A 19,699-nucleotide genomic window follows, 5' to 3' on the forward strand; every position below is an offset into this window, starting at 1 on the left:
AAGGGGGGCGCTACGGGGTTCGGGCAAGGAGAGGCGCGCGACCGGCGGGCGGAGGGGACGGAGGCGCCGGAGGGCGATCGCGAGGCGCGCAGCCGGGGTGCAGGAAGCCGGGGTGCAGGAAGCCGGAGCGCGCGGGAGGGACCGGGGGGCCGGGAGCGGGATGCCGAATTCGGCAGGGGGCGGGGAAGCCCCTGATTGGGGCGCGGGAGGCGTGATGTCACGTCCGGCGGGGGAAGCCCTGCCTCGCGCACCCTCCGCCCCCGTCCCCGCCCCCACAGGTGGTGCCACCGCCCCGGGCGCTGGGCGTGGGGGCCCGCCCTACGGGACCCCGGCCACGGCCCCGCGCTCCCAGTCTGGCTCTGTCGCCTGCCTCCGGGGATCGATAGAGTCGCGCGGCCGGCGCGGCCCTCAGGGCCCCCGAGAGCCGAAGGAGCACCCGGTGCGCCCCGGCTCGCGCCCCCGCGCCGCGCCCCGCCCCGCCCTGCCCGGTGCTCCCAGTCCTTCCCCCGCCCCTGCGCTCCCGCCCCGCCCCTCCCTTCTCCAGCGGCCGCCGAGGGGCCGGGCCGGCGGCGGGGGAGGCGCCGAGCCGGGACTGCGCTCGCCCGCTGCGCTCTGGGCTGCCCGAACGAGCGGCCGGACCTCGCGCCCCGCGCGCTCCGCGCCGCCGCCGCCGCCGGCTTTGTTGTCTCCGCCTCCTCGGCCGCCGCCGCCTCTGGACCGCGAGCCGCGCGCACCGGGACCTTGGCTCTGCCCTTCGCGGGCGGGGAGCTGCGCAGGGCCCGGCCGGGATCCGGGAAAGGCGCGGGTGGGGGCCCGGGGGCGCCGCCGGCCCCGCCATGGAGCTCCGGGCCCGAGGCTGGTGGCTGCTGTGCGCGGCCGCCGCGGTGGTCGCCTGCGCCCGCGGGGACCCGACCGGCAAGAGCCGGAGCTGCAGCGAGGTCCGCCAGATCTACGGAGCCAAGGGCTTCAGCCTGAGCGACGTGCCCCAGGCGGAGATCTCGGGTGAGTGAGGGCGCGGCGCGGGGACCCCGGGCTTCGGACTCCGGACCTCGGCGCGCCCGGGATCTCCTCTGCGCCCCCTGCTCTCCCCCCTGCTCTTCCCGACACGGTTGCTCGCCCCTGGCGCGCATCCTGCCGCCCGGCCCCGAGTGGCCCCCTGCGCCGCGGCTCCTCCGCAGCCCCACGGCCTTGCCTCCGAGCCCCGCGCCGCCTCCCTCTCCTGGGTCCCCTCCGCTCCGCTCGGGCGTTCCCCGTCCCCCGGACTCCGGCCCCTTCCCCGCGGAGCTGTGCTCGCCGGGCTGCGGGCCGGGCGGTCCCCGGCTGGCTCGTGGCGCTTCTCCCGGGCCACGGCTGGAACTGGGCGTCTTCTGCCCGCCGCCCGGCCCAGCGCGCCTGCAGGCCGGGAGTCCCAGCCCCCGGGTCGGCTTCGGGGCAGCGCGGACCCCCTGTCCTCTGTACAGCCCTCTCTGGGAGGCGTCTCGGTCCTGCCCTGGGATTCTTGTAGGGTCCCCGGCAACCACAGCCTGGGTGGGTTTTATAAGCGGACCCCCTGCAGCGGGGAGGGGGCAGTTCGGAGGGGCGGGGAGGGAGCGGGGCGCTTCTCTGCGGGCAGAACGCCGCCGCCTCGCAGGGATTCCTGCCCGAGAACTTGTGCGCGCCGGCCCCCGCCTGGCACTCGGGCGGCCTCGCGCTGCGAGTCCAGCTGCAGGTGGTCGGCGCGCTGGATCCCGCCCAGGGGCCGTGTCATTTCTTTGTAAGAACAGCGGTCCTCCTGGCGCCCCCTAAGCCCTGCAGCCGCCTGCGGCTCTGCGTCTTCCCTTCCTGTGGCCCGGAGGAGCTCTGGGGACCGACATGTACCGGTGGCTCAGTGTTCTGAAGACCTCTTGGAGCCCAAGCTTCACTCTCCCACGTGTGGGGACCACCCTGGACCTGTACCCGGGGTCAGGGACCTAGTGGGCAAGAACGGAACAGACCAGATTTCTTCTCTGGGGGGCTCCTCTGAAACCAGGGAGCGGGATTGCGGGTGGAGGACTCAACGCAGGAATGCCCACGGCCCGGGGATTCTGAGCAAGAAGGAACCGTGCGTCCCGGTGAGGGGCGTCTGTGACCATGCTTTACTGCGGGGGATGGAGGAGGGCGGGAAGGAGGCAGCCGGGCTCTGGACCCCTGCCCCTCTGGGAGGAACAGAACCCACAGACAGCGCCTTGGCGGATCTTCCGATGCCCCCAGGCTGAGGTTCTTGTGAGGGAGGACCCCCTGACCCCCCAGGAGGAACAGAACCGGCAGACAGCCCCTTGGCGGATGTCCCCATGCCCTCCCCCAGCCTGAGGCTCTGCGAGGACCCCTCCAAAGCCCAGGACAGGCCTTCCTTTGCCCCTCTTTGCAGAGGACAACACTTTTATTTCCAAGCTGCCTCCTGCACCCCACTGGGCTATGTCTCAGGTTGGGAGCACACCTGGGTGCCAGACAGCACGAAGCCCTGGGCACGGTTGGGTTTGTGCTCTGCCCCCTGCTTCCCACACACCCAGTGAATCCCTCCCTGGGCACCAGGGTGGCAGGGTGGCTGAGCAGCTGCCCCTCCCAACCCAGAGTCTTGAACCCAGCCCTTTTGAGCACCCCTGTGTCCTCTGGGCAGTCGCGTCCTTAGGAGCTAACCTAGCCTTGCTTGCATCCAGAGGCCACTGCTCCCAGTTAGAGAGACAGAGTGGCAGAGTTTGGCCATCTTCCAAGGGTGAGAAGAGAGGGCAGGACACGATGGAGAAGTTGCCGTGGGCCGGGCCAGAGAGCACAGATCTTGCGGCTCTTGGGTTGGGGAATGCGGTGACAGGGACGCGGAACAGGCAGGTTGTTTCCCTGTGTGTGATGGGGGGGTGCTGTCCACCCCTCATAGGGAGTTTGAACACCCTGCAGCTGTCTAAGCACGATGCTAGCCAGGGGCCAGTGCCTGCCGCCAGGGTCCGGGGCGCCAGCCTCCTGCAGGCCTGCAGGCCGGGCCTGCACTGGTCAGGGTGAGCGCCTCTCCAGCCGGTGCCCTTCCGCCCGGAGCTGCTTTCCCTGGACCCCCTATGGCTGCAGAAGTCGGGAGTCACCTTCGGGGCCCAGGGTACAGAAGAGAGTGTGGGAGCCACGTGGGCGGAGGGAAACAGGGTGATCCTCTCCGGCCTGGGGCTGCCAAGCCCAGTGTCCCCTCCTGCTCTGTTGCTGCGCCTGAGCGCCGAGGGCCGGGCGCCCTCTGGTGGTCCCTGGGCGGCAGATCCTCCCAGGAGCCCTGGACCCTCAGTGGCCTGGTGGGCACCATAGTCACTCCTCTCCTGCATCCAGACTTCTCCAGGGGGACCTCCTCAGAGGGCAAGGGGAACCCTGAGGTTGGGCACCTCGCTGGCCCAGGGCAGATGAGGCAGACGTGGTACTGCCTCGTGGGAAGAAGAGCGGGCGGCCCTGAGTGTGTGGCTGGCCTTTCCAGCCTCTGCCCAGGGACCAGAAACAGCAGTGGGCAACAGGAGACTGCTCATGAAAGAGGGCGGTGTCGGGACATATTGGGCTCCCTTTTGAGACCTCCTTTGTCCTCTGGACAGCTGGGCCAGGCTGCAGTGACAGCAGGGGTCGTCCCATTTTATGAGCAAGGAAACAGGCCTGGGTGTCAGCAGCTGGACCATAGCACTGCAGCGGGGCACCCGGCCGCCCTCCCTTTATACCAGGGCATGGCACAGAAGGCAAGGGCGGGCTGAGTGGCACTCCGGGCGCCCCTGCTCTGCCAGGAGCCCTCATGCTGAATCACCGCCTGCATGCCCGCAGGCCTGCTTTTGCCTGCAAGGTTGTTCCTGGGCATAGGTGTTCCTGGAGCACCTGCCTGGCCTCCTGGTGCCTGATGTGATGGGCTTTGGGTCTGTTTGCACCTTTGCTGGGGTCCTGGTGCCCCCCCTTGGCACCTGAGCTCCCTGGTCACTGGGACCACCTCTTTCTGTTTCCCTGTTGCAGCCCCAGAACCAGGCTGGCTCCTGGCCCCCAGGACCTTCTCGGTGGACACCCCAGGCCTTCCTGGCTTCACACCCGGCTGTGTTGGTGGGGGGAGCGGGACATGGAGGGTGGAGGGGGGTCTCCTCGGAGCAGACACCCCTGTTCTCAGGGTCTCCCAGTCTGGGGCAGAGGAGGAGGGGCCCTGAGGTCCAGTTTTGGGGATGGAGGTCAGAGGGGGCGTGGAACTGTCTATGTCACAGGAACTGCGAGGCTGCTCCTGTGCCCCGGGGTGGCAGCCCACCTACCAGCCGAAGTGGGCCCAGCGTGCCCTGAAGCCTGCACTGAGCACCCACTTGATGGACCCCTCCGAGAGAGTCTTTTCTTCTCTGCCACTTTTGACCGCCTGGGTGGTTGGGCACACGAACTCTGGAGGACCATCCTCAGAGGGCCTAGGCCTCCTTCCCACATCCTGGAAAGGACGGTCTTGGCTGGGCCCACAAGAGTCCCCTGGCATTTGCCTCCCAGTCCTGCTCTGGGCCTCATGGAGACTGCCAGCACACACCATTCACCAGACCAGATGGTCCTCGGGCCCCTGTCCTGTCCAGGGGGCTCGGCGTGGTTTCTCGGGGGTCCTCAGCCTTTGCTGTGCTGTTGAGCTGCTCTCCAGGAGAGGAGCTGGGATTTCATCATCCCCAGCGTGAGGACCGAGCGGAGCCCAGGGGAGCCCTGATCCTACAGGCCACCTGCATGATGCAATGGCCTGGGTCCCTGGTGGACCACCACGCCTCCCATGCCAGGCAGGCCACCGCGCTCCTCAGGCACAGACGCCCCCACCCTCGTCCCATCCCCAGTCTCCCTGGGCCTCTTCACAGGAGAGAAAAGGAATAATCACGACGTCCCATGAAGGTGGCCAAGGGAGAAGGTGTTGCTGCTGTGCACCTCGTGAGCCACCTCTGGCCGTGTCCCTCCTCTCCCCGCTCCCGCTCCGCGCAGGCCCACGCCCACCCCTCTCAGTGAATGGCGTCTGGTAGCCCCGAACACTCGCTGTAAAGCATTGCCCATTACTGTCTGGCTAACGCAGCAGACGGAAGGGGTCTTTGTAGACCCGTTTTACAGACGAGTAAACCAAGGCCTGGCGAAGCCCTCTTCTTAGGACTGGATCTGGCTGCGACATTGCTGCCCAGTAAAGCCAGTCCAAGCTGCCTGTCCCGGCCCTGTGCTTTCTGGAAGGCTCACACTTTCCCCCGTCAGCTCTCCTGGCCCTGGGCGCCATCTCTTAGGCCCATGTCGAATGTTTAACCTGGGCTAGATGCAGTGGCTCATGCCTGTAATCCCTGCACTTTGGGAAGCTGAGGCAGGTGGATCACGAGGTTAAGAGATCGAGACCATCCTGGCCAACATGGTGAAACCCCGCCTCTACTAAAAATACAAAAATCAGCCGGGTGTGGTGGCATGTGTGTGCAATCCCAGCTACTGGGGAGGCTGAGGCAGGAGAATCTCTTGAACACGGGAGGCAGAGGTTGCAGTGAGCCGAGATCACGCCACTGCACTCCAGCCTGGTGACAGAGCAAGACTCCGTCTCCTAAAAAAACAAAAAAGAGCGTTTAACTGGGACCCCTCCGGGCCTCCCTGCCTCCAGTCCTGCCCAGCTCCTCCTGGCTGTGCTGCCCGGAGAGTCGGCCTTCCACAAAGCCGGGCCTCACCCTCCAGCCTGCTAGGTGGGCTGTTCCCGGGCATGCCACCATTCCCAGCAGGGCAGACCAGCCACCCACACTGGGCCAAGTGCCCCAGGATTAGTGGACAGGCACCCCATCCAGGTGCCCACTGGTGCCAGGCCAGAGAGACAAGGCAGGCGGGTCCACTGGGGTTTGTACCTTCACACCAGCGACACTGGGGACAGTGTGAGCCTGTGGTGAACAGGCCTGCCCGGGGCCAAGGACGCCACCCTAAGGTGGGATTAGGGGCCGAACCGCAGGGCTGGGCTTCAGAGCCCCGAGGAGAGCCTAGTGGGTGTCTGAGCATGCCCGTGTCTACTCCAGGGCACCCGAGTGCCTGGCACAGGTGTCATCCGTGGGCTGGCACTAGACGGGAGATGAGCCCGGGGAGCCACACGGGTCAGGTCTGGCCTGGGGGGCTGGACACCTTTCCTTCTGCCAGACCGTCCTCCCCTCCCAGGGCCTGGCTCAGTTATTTCAGCTCACGACTGGGCCCCTGGTGGAGGCTGGGGGTGGGCACTCCGTGTGCGGGGCCCTTGCCCAGCCCGGGCCCTGTCCAGGGCCAATGTGCCCAGAGCCCTGAGCCAGGCTGGGTCTTGCCGGTCACCAGTGCAGCCCTGTGGGGCCCAGGATCTTGCCCACTGTATGTGGGGGCTCCAGACAGGGGCCGCCTGCTGGGAGCCAGGGCTTCTTGCCTGTGGCGGCTTTTCTTTGTCTGGGAACAGGCCTGGGCAGGTGTCCTGAGCTGTGTGAAGTCTCCTGACAGTGGGGAGTGCAGTGCAGGGTGGGGAGGCCTGGGCACAGGAAGCAGCGGTTCTCCCTCCACCTCCAGGCCCCACGCCCAGGTGGGAGCACGCAGCAGCCAGGTGTGGGGTGAGGGCGGTGCCAGGGAGCCAGGCCCAGGTCCGCCGTGGGTGGCTGGAAAGCACCCGCTGCGCCAGGCTCAGTAGCAGTCTGGAATCCGGGTGGGTTTAGAAGCCCCTGAGAGGGCCAGGCCAGCCTTACAGCGTCCCGCTCCTCTGCCTATGGACTCAGCTCCGTCTCCCCCAGCTCCTGCTGACCCACCTTCCTGGCACACCTGTCCCCTCCCTCCACGGCGTCCTCCCCGTGCCCACCCACAACACGCCTCCTCCGGCCTTGACCGGCAGCTGGACTTCCTGGGCATCCCCCAGCATGCACAGTCCCTGTTCTGGGGCCCCCGCCTGGGCAGGCCTGAGCCCCACACGGGGTAGCAAAGGCCCTAGTCTGTCCCTGTGCCAGGCAGGGCTGAGGGCTGGGGGCCGGGGGCCGGGGTTAGGAGTGCGTGTTTCCAGGGCAGCCCGGACAGTGCCATGGGCTGAGCAGCTGCAGCCACAGACATGTGTGGTCTGTGTCTCTGGAGTCTGGAAGTCTGAGATCAAGGCGTCCACCAGGCTGGCCCCTTCTCAGGCGTGAGGAAGAGTCTGCCCCCACTCCGGGCTTCCGGGCGTTCCTTGGCTGGTAAACCCCACTTTGGTCTTCGCGGGCGCTCTCCAGTATGCATGTCTGTCTCCGAATTCCCCTCTTCACGAGGACACGAGTCTACCTGGGTCAGGACCTGCCTGTACCATCTCTTCTTAACGAGAGGTGTCGCACAGACTCCACACCCAGGATCACATGTTGAGGAGCCGGGGTTGGGACTGGGCTGCGTGGGTTTTGGGGACAGTTTAGCCTGTAGTGGGGGCTAGCCCAGCCCGGCACACCTCCGTCTTCCCATCAGGTGGCAAAGCCCCCGGGCTCTGGCTGTTTGGTGATTGTGGCCTGAGCGCCAAGTTGTGTCCGTGATGGGCTTAGAGCTCAACACAGATGTGCCCGAGACCCTGGTGACAATGTAAGGGAGTCAGCACGCCCCAGCCTGCCGACCCCTGCCCACCCGCGCGCTCTCAGGGTCTGCACAAGCCTGGGAGGCCTCAGCTTCAGGCCCTGTACCTCCCACTGTGGGCCTCTGCTTCTCCCCCGGGTCGGGGGTGGCAGGGCAGGGCGGGCCACTCAGGCCGTGTCCCAGGGCTAGTGATACAGCAGTGGCTGAGACACCCCCGCCTTTGCTGTCACAGAACTGGCATGGGAGGCAGCGGCCAGGCTGGCCTGAAAACCTTCTGCGGGCTGGGGGAGCCCAGGCTGGGAGAGTCGAGACTCAGTGGTGTGAATATACCTTGGACAGACCCCAGGATCCCACCTGTCAGGAGCAGAGCTGCTCAGGTGGACTTTGGGTGGGGAGGTGGTGGGGGTCCCACGTGTCGGGGGCGGAGCCGCTCAGGTGGACTTCAGGTGGGGAGGTGGTGGGGGTCCCACGTGTCAGGGGCAGAGCCACTCAGGTGGACTTAGGTGGGGAGGTGGTGGGTGTCCCACGTGTCGGGGGCGGAGCCGCTCAGGTGGACTTCAGGTGGGAAGGTGGTGGGGGTCCCACGTGTCGGGGGCGGAGCCACTCAGGTGGACTTCACGTGGGGAGGTGGTGGGTGTCCCACGTGTCGGGGGCGGAGCCGCTCAGGTGGACTTCACGTGGGGCGGTGGTGGGTGTCCCACGTGTCGGGGGCGGAGCCGCTCAGGTGGACTTCGGGTGGGGCGGTGGTGGGTGTTCCACGTGTCGGGGGCAGAGCCGCTCAGGTGGACTTCGGGTGGGGAGGTGGTGGGTGTCCCACGTGTCGGGGGCGGAGCCACTCAGGTGGACTTCGGGTGGGGAGGTGGTGGGGGTCCCACGTGTCGGGGGCGGAGCCACTCAGGTGGACTTTGGGTGGGGAGGTGGTGGGGGTCCCACGTGTCGGGGGCAGAGCCACTCAGGTGGACTTCGGGTGGGGAGGTGGCGGGGGTCCCACGTGTCGGGGGCGGAGCCGCTCAGGTGGATTTTGAGTGGGGAGGCGGTGGGACTGCAGGGCTTCTGTTTGGGCTAGGGTTTGGAGAACCGGCAACGAGGGAGGCCTGAGGGCCAGGAGGCTGCACGTCGCTCTCTCCTGAGGCAGTGGCTGGCCGAGGAGGCCCGCTGCTCACTTGCGCTGAGTGCCCCTGGGTCCTGGAGGCTTGGCAGGGTGACAGGGCAGCCCCCAGGGGCTCCACCCGGCCTGCTCCCTCAGGAGGAGGAAGCCGCCCAGGGCTCTGGCGGGGAGGAGGGCCAGCCGCGGAGCTACTGCAAATCATCCGTGAGGCCTGGGACTCGGAAGCGGAAACCCGAGCCCGGCACGGGGCAGGGGAGGGGAGGCCCGGCGGCAGCTGTGAAATAGGCCTCCCGGTGGGCTCTCAGGGGTCTTCCATGGGGCGCGGCTGGTGGACAGGGAGAGGAGGGGCTGGGGCTGGGGCTGGAGCAGGGCAGTGCCGAGGACACAGGGACACTTCCCTCCCCTGGTCGGCTCCCACCTGTGAGGTGCCCCAGGAGCTCCCAGAGTGGGCAACGCCAGGGTCTGTCTACCGGGTGGGCTGAGCACCACTTAGTTTGCAGACGGGAAAACTGAGTCGGAGCGAGCCGTCCCCAGGGCTCAGAGCTGAGCAGCCTCGCCACCCGGGCCAGGCCCCGCACTTGCTGAGCGACTCACTCCTGCCCTGGCCCCGGCTAGCAGGGGTGAGGCTGGGTCAGAGGATGGGGAGCTGAGCCAAGGCCACAGACCGCCCTGCAGGTGCAGGGACCCAGAGGCCTGAGGGGCGCCGGGAGCTCCGAGGAGGGGAGGCCGTGAACACGGCTCGGCCTCCATGCAGCCCCGCGTCGGGGCCACGTGAGGACACAGTCCTCAGGAGGGCCCAGCCAGCCTTGGCCCGGCCCAGCCACCACGCCCGGCGGGTCTCCTGAGGTCAGAGCTGGCCCGGCAGTGGGCACCACGTGCTGCCTTGTGTCCTGGGTCCTCCTGAGGGACAAGGGTGAGCTGGGCAGGCGGGACAGATCATGGCCAGCCTTCCGCCCCCGCCCCACGGAAGTTCAGGTTCTACTGAGAAACTTGGCTGGGGCTTCCGGGGACGCCCACATCTGGCAGCCCAGGACCCCGTGGCACCGTCCATCCTGAGCCCCGTCCTGGGGTGATGGATATGTGCTGCAGTGACCCCAGTGCTCTGAGGGCAGGACAGCACGTCTCCCTCCTGGGAACAGCCAAGCCTTGGACAGCCCCGTGCAGCAGCGACCCGGTTCCGTGCCTCCCGGCAGGGGTGTTTCCCATCAGCGGTGGGACTGTCGGGAAGTGTGTGGTCTTCAGATGCTTTGCCCAAGCACTGAGGATGGCTGTCCACGCTTCACAGAGCTGTCCTTGCATCTGGTGCAGCCTCAGTGCCAGGGCCCCCTGTGGCCCCAGGCGCCCACCCTGTGTCTGGTGCATCCTTGGTGACCGTGGCCCCCTGTGGCCCCCGGAGCCCACCCTGTGTCTGGCGCATCCTTGGTGACCGTGGCCCCCGTGGCTGTCGGATCCCATCCTTGTGGTGACCCACGTGTGACGTCCAAGTGTCTCCTCAAGAGTCTGGACCAGGAGGCCCACCCTTGGCTCTGGAGACTGTGGGGAGAGCATCCCACCCACCTGTGACCATCTGCCAGGCCCTGGGGACAAAGCTGATGCCACCTGCCACCAGGGTTGGCTCAGGCGTTTACATGCGTCTCCAGTTGTCATGGAGCTTGGGACACAGGGACCCAAGGCGGTATTTCAAAAGGACAAGTGTCTTGCATAATCCAGCGCCACTGTCCCTGAACGCGATGCCCCTGCCCCGAGCCTGGGGCTGCACATGGGACGCTCCTTGGCGTCTTCAGTCTCTTTCCTGTGGCCTCACCCAGGATGTTAACACAGGTGTTAGGACAGGTGCCTCCCTGTTCTGTGTGTGTAGCATCGGCCTGGGGGCACTTTGGGGTGAGGGGTGACTGCAGGTCAGACATACCTGGGAGGGTCCCGTGGGATGTGGTGGCTCCCAGCCAGGTGCAGTTGCCCCGGGCGCTTGTGACGTCCCCGTGGTTTAGGACTGGGGGTGCTCTTGTTGTTTAGGGGGTGGGCCGGGGAGCCCAGTCACCCTGCGAGGTGGAGGTGCCTTCCATGAACGCCGGTAGCACCCCCAGGAGAAATTCTTGAACCGAAGCTGTAGGCAGTACCACGCCAGGGGAGGAGGGAGCTCGGGAGGGAGCGCTGCTCTGAGCCATGCCAGGGGCTGGGATGGGAGGATGGGCAGATGGTGGTGACCAAACACCAGCAGGCAGGTCATTCGAGACACTCCCATCCTTCAGCGGGTGCACAGATGCGGCTCTGAGGTGTCATTCAGGGAGCTGATGAACTCGGCTGAGAAGATTACATCTCCATCACCGCATGCCTCTAACCGGGATTCAGCATTTCTTCTTACTCCGAGTGATGGTGTTCGGGACCTGGGGCTTGGCCCACGGGAGACATCGTGGCTGCTGGTGCCCTGCACGTTGGCAGCAGATGGCGTGGAAACCGCATGCTCTCAACGTGACTCTGAATCGCAGTCAGCCTGGGGCCTGTTGCCGCTTCCCGGGAAGCACGTGCATCGCCACCTCGATATTCGTTGTGTCATATTTTGGTAACTCCTCCGTGGCAGGCGCTTCCCCCGTGGTCCTCTGTGCAGTTGTACGCTTCAGAAACAAGCATCGTCCTGAGAAAGCGTCTGCAGGCTTCGCCGGCGGGCAAGGGGGCTCGCGGCACCGAGAAAGTCAGGCCTGCCTGAGCAGCATGCTGGCCCTGGAGCAGAAAAGGAGAGGCTTGGGTGGGGCCCAGCGTGTCTGCACCCAGGAGGGCCTGCCGGGGCCAAGGGTCCGACATGGGGGGACGTGGTGGGGGGCCCACAGGCACCTCGGGCTGGGCAAGGAACTGGGCCATCTGCCTGCCGTGTGAGGGCTGGGGACGCATCCTCGGTCCTCTGCATGATTCTGTGAGCTCCTACTGGGTGCTGAGTGCTGTTCTCAGTGCTGACACCCGCAGACGAGGCACTTGGTCTCTAGATGCAGTTAGCGCAGACAGGGCGTGTGTGAGAGGCTCCGTGTAAGCTGTGCCCCTGCTCAACCACCGTGAGTGCGTAGCGTGTGTGACTTACAGGGAAAGGGCCACGACATGCGTGAATCTAAGCGTCGGCACGTGACGTTTGCAGCCACTCACCCACTGGCGTCACGTGAGCCCTGAGGGCCAAACCCTAAAGGTCCCTCCCTGCCTGGGGACTGGCCCAGTCTGGCCCCTCTTGCCACGGCCGTCCATTGCCCTGTCCTCGGGCCCCGTGCTGCCTTACGGGACTGGGCCTGGGTACCCGGGGCTCCTCCCCAACCTCAGGAGCCTGAAGCATCCGGGGCCTGGAGCATCGGGGACCGGCCCATTGAGAGGACCAGAGAGGAGACTTGGGGAGCAGACACGAGGGCTGGGTTCTCCCCGCCCATGGAGGGGGGCGAGGGGCCAGGGTGGGGAGCAGTGGAGCCGAAGGGCTGGGGTCAGAATCCGGGGTGGACTGGTGCCCCAGCCCCAGCGTCTCGTCCACGGGGGGAGAAGGGGTGTCCACCCCCAGCCGTGTTGGGAGCCCAGCCTGGCATGACTCTAGCCTTGGGGTCTGGCGTCAGAAGCCTCAGGGCTGCCCAGAATGGGTGGGCTTCACCCCACTTCTGAGCAGCAGAGGCAGTGAGTGGGCCAGGCAGAGACGGGGCTGGGGGCTCAGTGGGCAGGGTCTGAGGCTGGACCCCAGAGCCAGGAGAGGCGTGACCAGAGGTCTGTTCGAGTCAAACATAGATGACCCCCATGTTCGTTCCTCCCTTGAGCAGAGATCCCTCGAGCTGGGCCCCGCCACAGGGGCTGTTCTGGGCACTGGGACACAGCCAAATCCCTGTCCTCCCTCTGCGATTTTGTGTGGCTGGGGCCACTTCAGTGGTCATTTGGGAAGGTCCAGAAGGCTTGGCTGTGAGGAGGGTGTGGCAGGGCCGCTCTGAGGCCAGTGCAGAGCCAGCAGTGGAGGGGAGGGCATGTGGGTGTGCTCACACTGCCTGTACCCCTGTCTGCGTGGACCTCGGGGTTCCTAGGGAGGCGGCCTGCTGGGCCTCCGGGGAAAGCCACCCCCTTGGCCGAGGGCCAGCTCTCTTGAAGATCAAGGCTGTTCTTAGCAAAGGGGCGGGTCCTGAGAGGAAGCCAGGGCCGAGCTGGGGGGGTTACAGGGGATCAAGGGACGGCTCCACAGTGGCTCTGTGCCCGGGCAGAAGGCCCCACCCTTGCGTGTGCCCCTGGCTGAAGGCTGGCCTGCCCTCTGCCCGGCTTGTGTCATGTGAGGGCGGCCTGCTGAGGCCGGCAGTGGATGAGGGCACCCCGTGAGGAGGGAGGAAGGCCGGGCTGGGGAGCTAGGGCCCAGATCCACCTGGACGGGAGGCCCGTCACCATCACCATCACCGTCACTGGCACAGCTGGGCGTCACCCCGGGCCCTCACAGCGTCGGCGCTCCCATTCATCGGCTCTGGGTGTGAGAAGTTGGAAATGGTAACAAGAGTTGCTGCAGGCCCCCTGGGTGGAACGCACCGTGTCCCCAGGGCTCAGTGACAGTCCGTGGCCCGTGTCTTGGGCCCGCCTTGAGGGTGGCAGCAGGTTTTTAGGAAGAGAGTTGAGGATGGAGAGGCAGGAGAGGTGGGAGATGTCAGCCCTGGGTCTGGACAGCTGCCCTCAGAGGGCCCCTCCCTTCCCAGGTCACCTGGGCCCCTGGGGGTGGGGCTGACTCCTTCCCCCAGGCAGTGTCCCCCACCTCTGCCCAGAGCCGTCTCATGAGATCCTGGAGTCCCTCTGCCTCCAGGTACCTGGGGATGGAACTCCAAGCCTCGAGAGACTAGCTCTCTTCCGGCAGGTGGCTCCGGGAAATGAGTGGGATAAGCCCGCATTCCCACCTGCTCCAGGACCCGCAGGGCCACAGGAGGTCGGGGCTCACCCCTGGGGAGCCGGACCGGCAGGCAACTGACAGGGTCACCTGCTGAGACTCTCCCTGGGTGGGAGAGTCCTCTATGATGGGCTAGGTTTCCACAGCGCCTGGCCGGTGACGGGACAGTCAGGCCAGCAGGGGTAGCCAGACCTGACCCTGATTTTGCAAAAGTGGCCTCATCTCCATACCTGGACTTGGGGTACCCGGGTGCCAAGCCTGGGCTTCTCCTTTGCACTCAGGCCAGTGGAAGGAGATTTGCATTAGGCACAAGGCTGAGACCTGCGGGGAAGCTGCCTAACCTCTGTGAGCCTCAGTCTTTCCATCTGTAAGTCGGGCGTGGTCCTGTCTGCCTGTTAATTGAGATGGTGCTGATTTTGGAAGAAAAACCCATTGCTCTCCAAGGAGGCTGGGGGCAGTGCAGAGTGGAAACCGGCTTAACATGCACCGTAACCTCCTGCTGCCAGCCTGGATGGGGTCTGAGACCCGAGTGGGGGAGCCGGGGATGCTGCGTAGGGGTGGGACGCCTGTGTGATTCAGGCAGCATCCCCCCCTCACCCTGCAAAGGGCTGTGGGATTTAGCAGATGCAAAGAATGGACACCAGGCACGTGGGAGTTTCAGGTAGACCTTGCATCGTTTTGTAGTGTAGGGTGTCCTAAATATTTTAATTTCAAATAAATAACATAAATGTTTAGAGTAAATACGGCCTACATACTTAGTGTAATATGCGCCAAATATTTTCGGGGGGCAGAGTTGTTTGCTTTTCGTGGCAAAGCATGCGTAACATAATTTGCCATTTTAACCATTGTTAAGAGTTCGGTTCAGCAGCGTTCAGTCCATCCACGCTGCTGTGCAGCCGTCACCCCCGTCCAGCTCCAGGACATTTTCATCTTGTAAATCTGAAACTGTGTAGGGCTCAGGGCCCCACAGGGTCGTGGGGTGAGCCTTATGCTGTGCTGAGGCGCAGGATCCGAGAAATAAAGAGACGGGACACAGAAGTACAAGGAAAACGCAGCTGGGCTCAGGGGCCACGCCACTTATGAGTGGAGTCAGGCGAGGCCCCGAATGTCCAGAAGCGTGAGTATTTATTGGGTATAGGTTAGGGGGCAGGGCAGTGAGTGAAGTCATCTTTAAGGATAGTGATAGGGTCGTGAGCAATAAAACGTGGGGTCCACCCCCTTTAGGTCACCTAGGCCGGGAGGTGGACAGTGTGCAGTAAGGGGTCCACCCCCATTAGGTCACCTAGGCCAGGAGGTGGACAGTGCGCAGTAAGGGGTCCACCCCTTTAGGTCACCTAGGCCGGGGGATGGACAGTGTGCAGCAAGGGGCCCGCTCCCATTATAAAGGATTATATACAAGGAAATAGCTGAGTAGTAACACTATAAACCGAGATAATCTCCGGGTCTTAATTGTGCCAGGATTCTGCCTAGCTCTCCTTCCTCGGTTCCTATATGGGGGGTTACCCACAAAACTGCCCGCATTAAACAGTCCCTCTCCAGCGCCTCCGGTGCCCGCCATCCTTTCTGTCCCTGTGAACTCCAGGGACCTCACGTAAGTGGAGTCCTGCATATTCGTCCCGCTCTGGCTTGTCATCAAGGCTCCTCCACGAAGGAGCGGGTGTCAGATTTCTTCCTTTTCACGTTTTAATCGTATTCCGCTGTCTGCACCTGCAGACGGTTTGTGGAAACAGTCTCTCCAACTGTGAGGAGATGTCACGTCCCCTCTGGCTCTGGGGAATGATGCTGTGAGCAGGGGTGTACCGGGACCTGTTCCGTTTCCGGCTTGCAGTTCTTTGGGGCCAAATATTTTTATACTGTACACTGTTGATCTGAATTGAGATGTAACTGGCCTCCGTGCTGTATCTGCGCCCGTCCCCTCATCATGCCTGCAGGGCGGGGCGAGGCAGAAGCTCCAGCCCACACACCTGCCACGCCTGGGTGGCCACCTGCCGACTCATCATAGCCCCAGGGAGACACCCTCCTGGGACCGCCCAGACCTCTCTGGGCTCAGCAGGGCTTGTCAGCTCCTGCTCCAGCCTCTGCCTGCAGCTCAGGAGTTCCCCTGGGATGGGAATCAGGGCAGGCTGCAGGGTGGGGGAGGGGAGGCCAGGCTGTCCTCGTGCTGAGCCCCGCGCTGCTGCTCCTAGCCTTGTGACCTTGGGCAGGTCACTTTCGCTCCCTGTGTGCCAGCTGTCAGCCGGACCTACAGCTGCTGTTAAGATGAAATGACTTGGCTGAAACCCCTGAGAGGCCCGCAATGAGCTCTGCGTGTATAGGGAGACAGCTGGGCCTCTGGGAACAGGGAGCCCTCACTGGGTGTGACCTCCCCGTCAGGGCCCGCCCCCCCCCAGCCCTATACTGCCTCTAAGGAGGTGCTGGTTAGGAGGGCTCGTGGGCCACGTTGGCAGAGGGTTTTTTCCCTCCAATGCTAACACTGGGCAGATTCCCCCTGACAAATCATTTAGACGTGCACCTTATTCAGTACCAGGGTACCAGGGCCAGCCTGGGCAGTGGGTAGGAGGCAGGAGCAAGGGAGGGGAGGCTCCCCTGGAGGGACTGGAAGCCAGAGGCTGGGGAGGCTTCCTGGGGGAGGTGAGGGGAGAGCATGCAAGATGGGGGAAGCAGCAGGTCATAGCTGGGTGGGGTGAATGGGTGGGAGAGACAGGGAGAGCCAGGCCTGGAGCCACCATGACCCGTGGAGATGGCTTCCTGGGAAGTGGCTGGGTTGGGGGCGAGTGGCCAAGCCCCTTTGCTCCCTCCCATTCCTCCCATTCCTCTGCTCCTTCCGCGGTATTTACGGGCCATCTTCGAGGCCTCCTTGGGTGCCTGTGGCCCCTGCAGTGGGTGTGTGGGCAGCTAGATGGGAGAGCCCAGGAGGGCAGCCCCGCCCTTACACAGCCGCCTGAATTTCCACCCTGCTGGCAGGGGTGGGCATGGAGACGAATGCCCTCTTCAGCTCCACCAAGCCAAGGAGGAGAAAGCAGGCGAAGCCAGGCCTGGGGGCACGGCCTCTGGGGAGCACCTCACCCTGGGTTCCAAGAGTGGCCCTTCTGTCTTACAGCCAAGACCCCGGGTCCTGGGTGTGGCAGGAGGTTTGTGACACAAACTCTGAATCCGTTTCATCCCCAGCGTCTGAGGCCACAGCATAAGCCTCAATGGAGCAGGCTGGCATAGGGGTAGGTTCTTGGCCAGAGTGACCAAGATCCCATCTGAGGGGCCCTTGCTATGCCAGGGCAGGCACCCCCAAACCTGGTGTCGGCTGGCAGGGTAGCTGCCCAGGGGTTCCGCAGGCAGGAGCCTGGCAGCTTAGAGAGCAGCCTTGTGAGTTGCCTGGTGAAAGAGACCCCCACCTTCGGGGGCCTCCGGTGCTGTGGCCTGCTTGGTGGCCTGTCCAGCAGCTCTCAGAGTGCCGGAGAGGCCCGAGTGCTGCCAGAGCGGTCCTGGTGTGAGTGGGTGGTTTTGTTTGCTGGGCTAGCGGGCCTGGTGGAGGTAGGGAGCTGGGCTGGGCCTGTGGGAACCACGCAGGAGCTGGGCTGCAGGGAGAGGAGAGATGCCGCCCGTCTGGTGTCCAAGGAGGGTGGAGAGAGGTGCAGAGCATAGACCTCACAGGCTGGGGCACCTGGGTGGGGGCGTGGTGGGAGGATGCGGCCTGTGGGCTTTGGTATGTCAGAGGAAAGCAGGTCAGGACGTGGGGGCTGGAGGGGCAGGTAGAGAATGTGGGATGCCCACGCGGCTTTGCGCGAAAACAGCGGTGGGGATCTGGTGGTCAGCAGCCACCTTCATCACAGAAACCATCACCCTCCCGGGAGGCGCCCCAGCTTCTCTGAGCGCCAGCCCTGCTGAGACCCAGGCGCCCCTTCACTCAGGCCTGGGCCGCTTAGCTGCGGGGCAGTGGAGGAGCCGGGAGGCCGCAGCTGCCGGCGAAGATGGGGAGCAGCACCCGCAGCGGGCGCGGGGAGGCGGCGGGGACCTGGCCGGAGGGGCCGCCCGCGGTTTCCGGGGAGACGGGGGCGGTGCCGAGCGCGGCGGGGCGGGGCGGGGCGGGGGCTGCGGGCGGACGCTCGTCCCCGCGCCGGGAGCCGCCCTCGGCCGTGCGCGCCAGTGCGGCTGCAGAGCTGCCCGGAGCCTCCCGCCCGCCCGCGTCCCCGCTCGGCCGCCCTCCCCGGCCCGAGCACCCGCAGCCGGAGCCGCCGCCGCCGCGAAGGGGTCCCGCGCCCGCCGCGCTGGAAGCCAGGCCGGAGGACCCCGCTCGCCGCGTCCCGGTCCCGCGGCGCCCCCGCATCCCCAGTCGCCACCGCGGTCCCCGCAGACTCCGCTCCGTCCCGCCCCCTTGGCCACCGCGCCCCATCCTCCCCGCCCCGGCCCCGTCCCCGTCCCCGTCCCGCCCCTCCCGTCGGGAGCCCGCGGCCCGTCCCCGTTTCCACCCGGTCCGTCGCCCCAGCGGCGCCCAGCGCGGCCCCTCCCGGCTCCCGCGTCTCCTGCCGCAGCCCCCCGCCCGCGCCGGGCCCCGCCCCCTCCCCGGCTGCCGCAGCCCCTGAGCCCCCCCGCCGCCCGCCCCCGCGCCCGCCGCCGCACCCACTGCGACAAGACCCTTCCCCGCCAATCGCGGCGCCCCGCTCCCCTCGCCGCCCGCCCCCTCCTCGCGCGCCGCCGCGTGTCCGGACCCCTGCGCGCCCGCTCCGGCTCCGCGGCTGGCCGTCCTCGTCTCCGGCTGCGGCGGCTGGCGACGGCATCGGGGCGCCCGGCACCCCCACGACGCGGCAGGTGCCTTTTTTCCGCGGCCGGGCCTCTCGCGCCCACCGCCGTCGCCAGCAGCCACGGGTGGCGGAGCCTTAGCCGGCCGGGGCCGCGGACCCTCCCACCCAGCGCAGAGGTGTCCCCGCGACTCCCCGCAGTTGCGGGTCGCAGTGCGTGGCGGAGGCTCTGCAGCGGCGGAGGGGCTCCTTGGCGACGCTGTCATTTGGGTGAAATGGTGGTGGGGGCTTCGGGCAGGCGGTGGGGGCGTGGGGAGGGGAGGGAAGCCCGATGGGGCCAGGCTGGGGTCCTGGGGGCTGTGGATGCCCTTGGCAAGGAGCTGGCGTGCAGTGGCCCGTCCACCTCGCAGGTGGGGCCGAGGCTGCCTTCGGCTCCAACATCGGGAGCCCAGGTGGACAGGAACTGACCAGGGGCGCAGGCTTTTTAGGGGATGGGGCGAAAATAAGGAAAAGACCCCCTGCAGCCTGGGCGGTGGGTGGTCCCCAGGAAACCTCCTGGGCCATTTGTCCAATGCACCCTCACCCAGGAGACTGCTGGACATGCCAGGAGGATGGACAGCCACCGCGGCTGGATGGGGTCGGAGAGCAGATGGGGCAGGGACCAGCTTCCTCAAGAGGGTTCCGGCTTGGGGAAGCCCCCACAGCCATCGGCAAGCCTGGAAGGCCCCATTGCAGGGTGCAGAGCTGGGCAGAGGGCAGGGGCGGGGAGGCCTAGGCTCTTCCTGTGCGTGTCGGGAGGTGGCGGTGCCCTGCATGCACACAGCCCGGCTGACTGCTCGTGCCAAATTCCAGTACCTTAGGCATTTGAGTCCGTTGACACTGAGGGTCTAGGACGAGGCCGTAAAGGCACATAGAGCCGGCTTGACAGCCTGCACTCCTGTGTGAGCCGTGGAAGCTTCTGGAGGGATGGGCGTGGCGTGGCGCCATCATCTCTCTGCAGTCTCCTTGGGAGGGCTCCAGGGCCCGTGGTCACAGGCAGCTGCCAGGCTGGTCTGGACAAATGAGGTCTGCGTCCGTCATTGAGGATGGTGGCCCTTGTCAGGACGGGAGTCTCGGTTAAAGCTTGGGGTGATGGTGCCGATGACGAAGGGGAGGCTGCTGGGTGAGGACCTGTCAGCAGGGAACGGGAATGCGTCACCTAAAAGGTGTCTAAGCCTAAGGCTGGTGGGGGCTTAGTGAGGAGCAGCAGAGTTGGGTGGCCAGGAGCAGTCCGGATCTGGACGGGACTGCACTGCCTACAGGGCGAGAGCTCTGCGCCTTAACCGAAGGGGCAGGAGCCTGGGAATCGGAGGCTCTGAGTTCGGGGCTGGGCCTGGACGAGAAGTGCTAAAGGGACTCAGGTGGGGGACGAATCTGCCAGGAAATGAGTAATCTCCTTCCCCAAAAAAACTGTGGGCGCGCGGTGGGGAGGGAATT

The 19,699-nt window shown here is 65.8% G+C and overlaps 1 protein-coding gene across 1 annotated transcript in view; it reads left to right on the top strand.

Annotated features, from left to right (window-relative positions):
- The first annotated feature begins 580 nt into the window (after positions 1-580).
- The window catches only part of GPC1 (glypican 1), a 31,621-nt gene continuing 12,502 nt past the window's right edge, over positions 581-19,699 (top strand). Inside the window, exon 1 of the mRNA XM_012465052.3 lies at positions 581-1,002. Within this exon, the coding sequence (XP_012320475.2) occupies positions 837-1,002 (166 nt within the window). The 5' untranslated portion in view covers positions 581-836. The remainder of the gene's footprint in view (positions 1,003-19,699) is intronic.

Source organism: Aotus nancymaae, unplaced genomic scaffold (assembly GCF_030222135.1).
Source record: "Aotus nancymaae isolate 86718 unplaced genomic scaffold, 86718_ANA_hifiasm-v0.15.2.pri h1tg000031l, whole genome shotgun sequence".
Lineage (NCBI taxonomy): Eukaryota > Metazoa > Chordata > Mammalia > Primates > Aotidae > Aotus > Aotus nancymaae.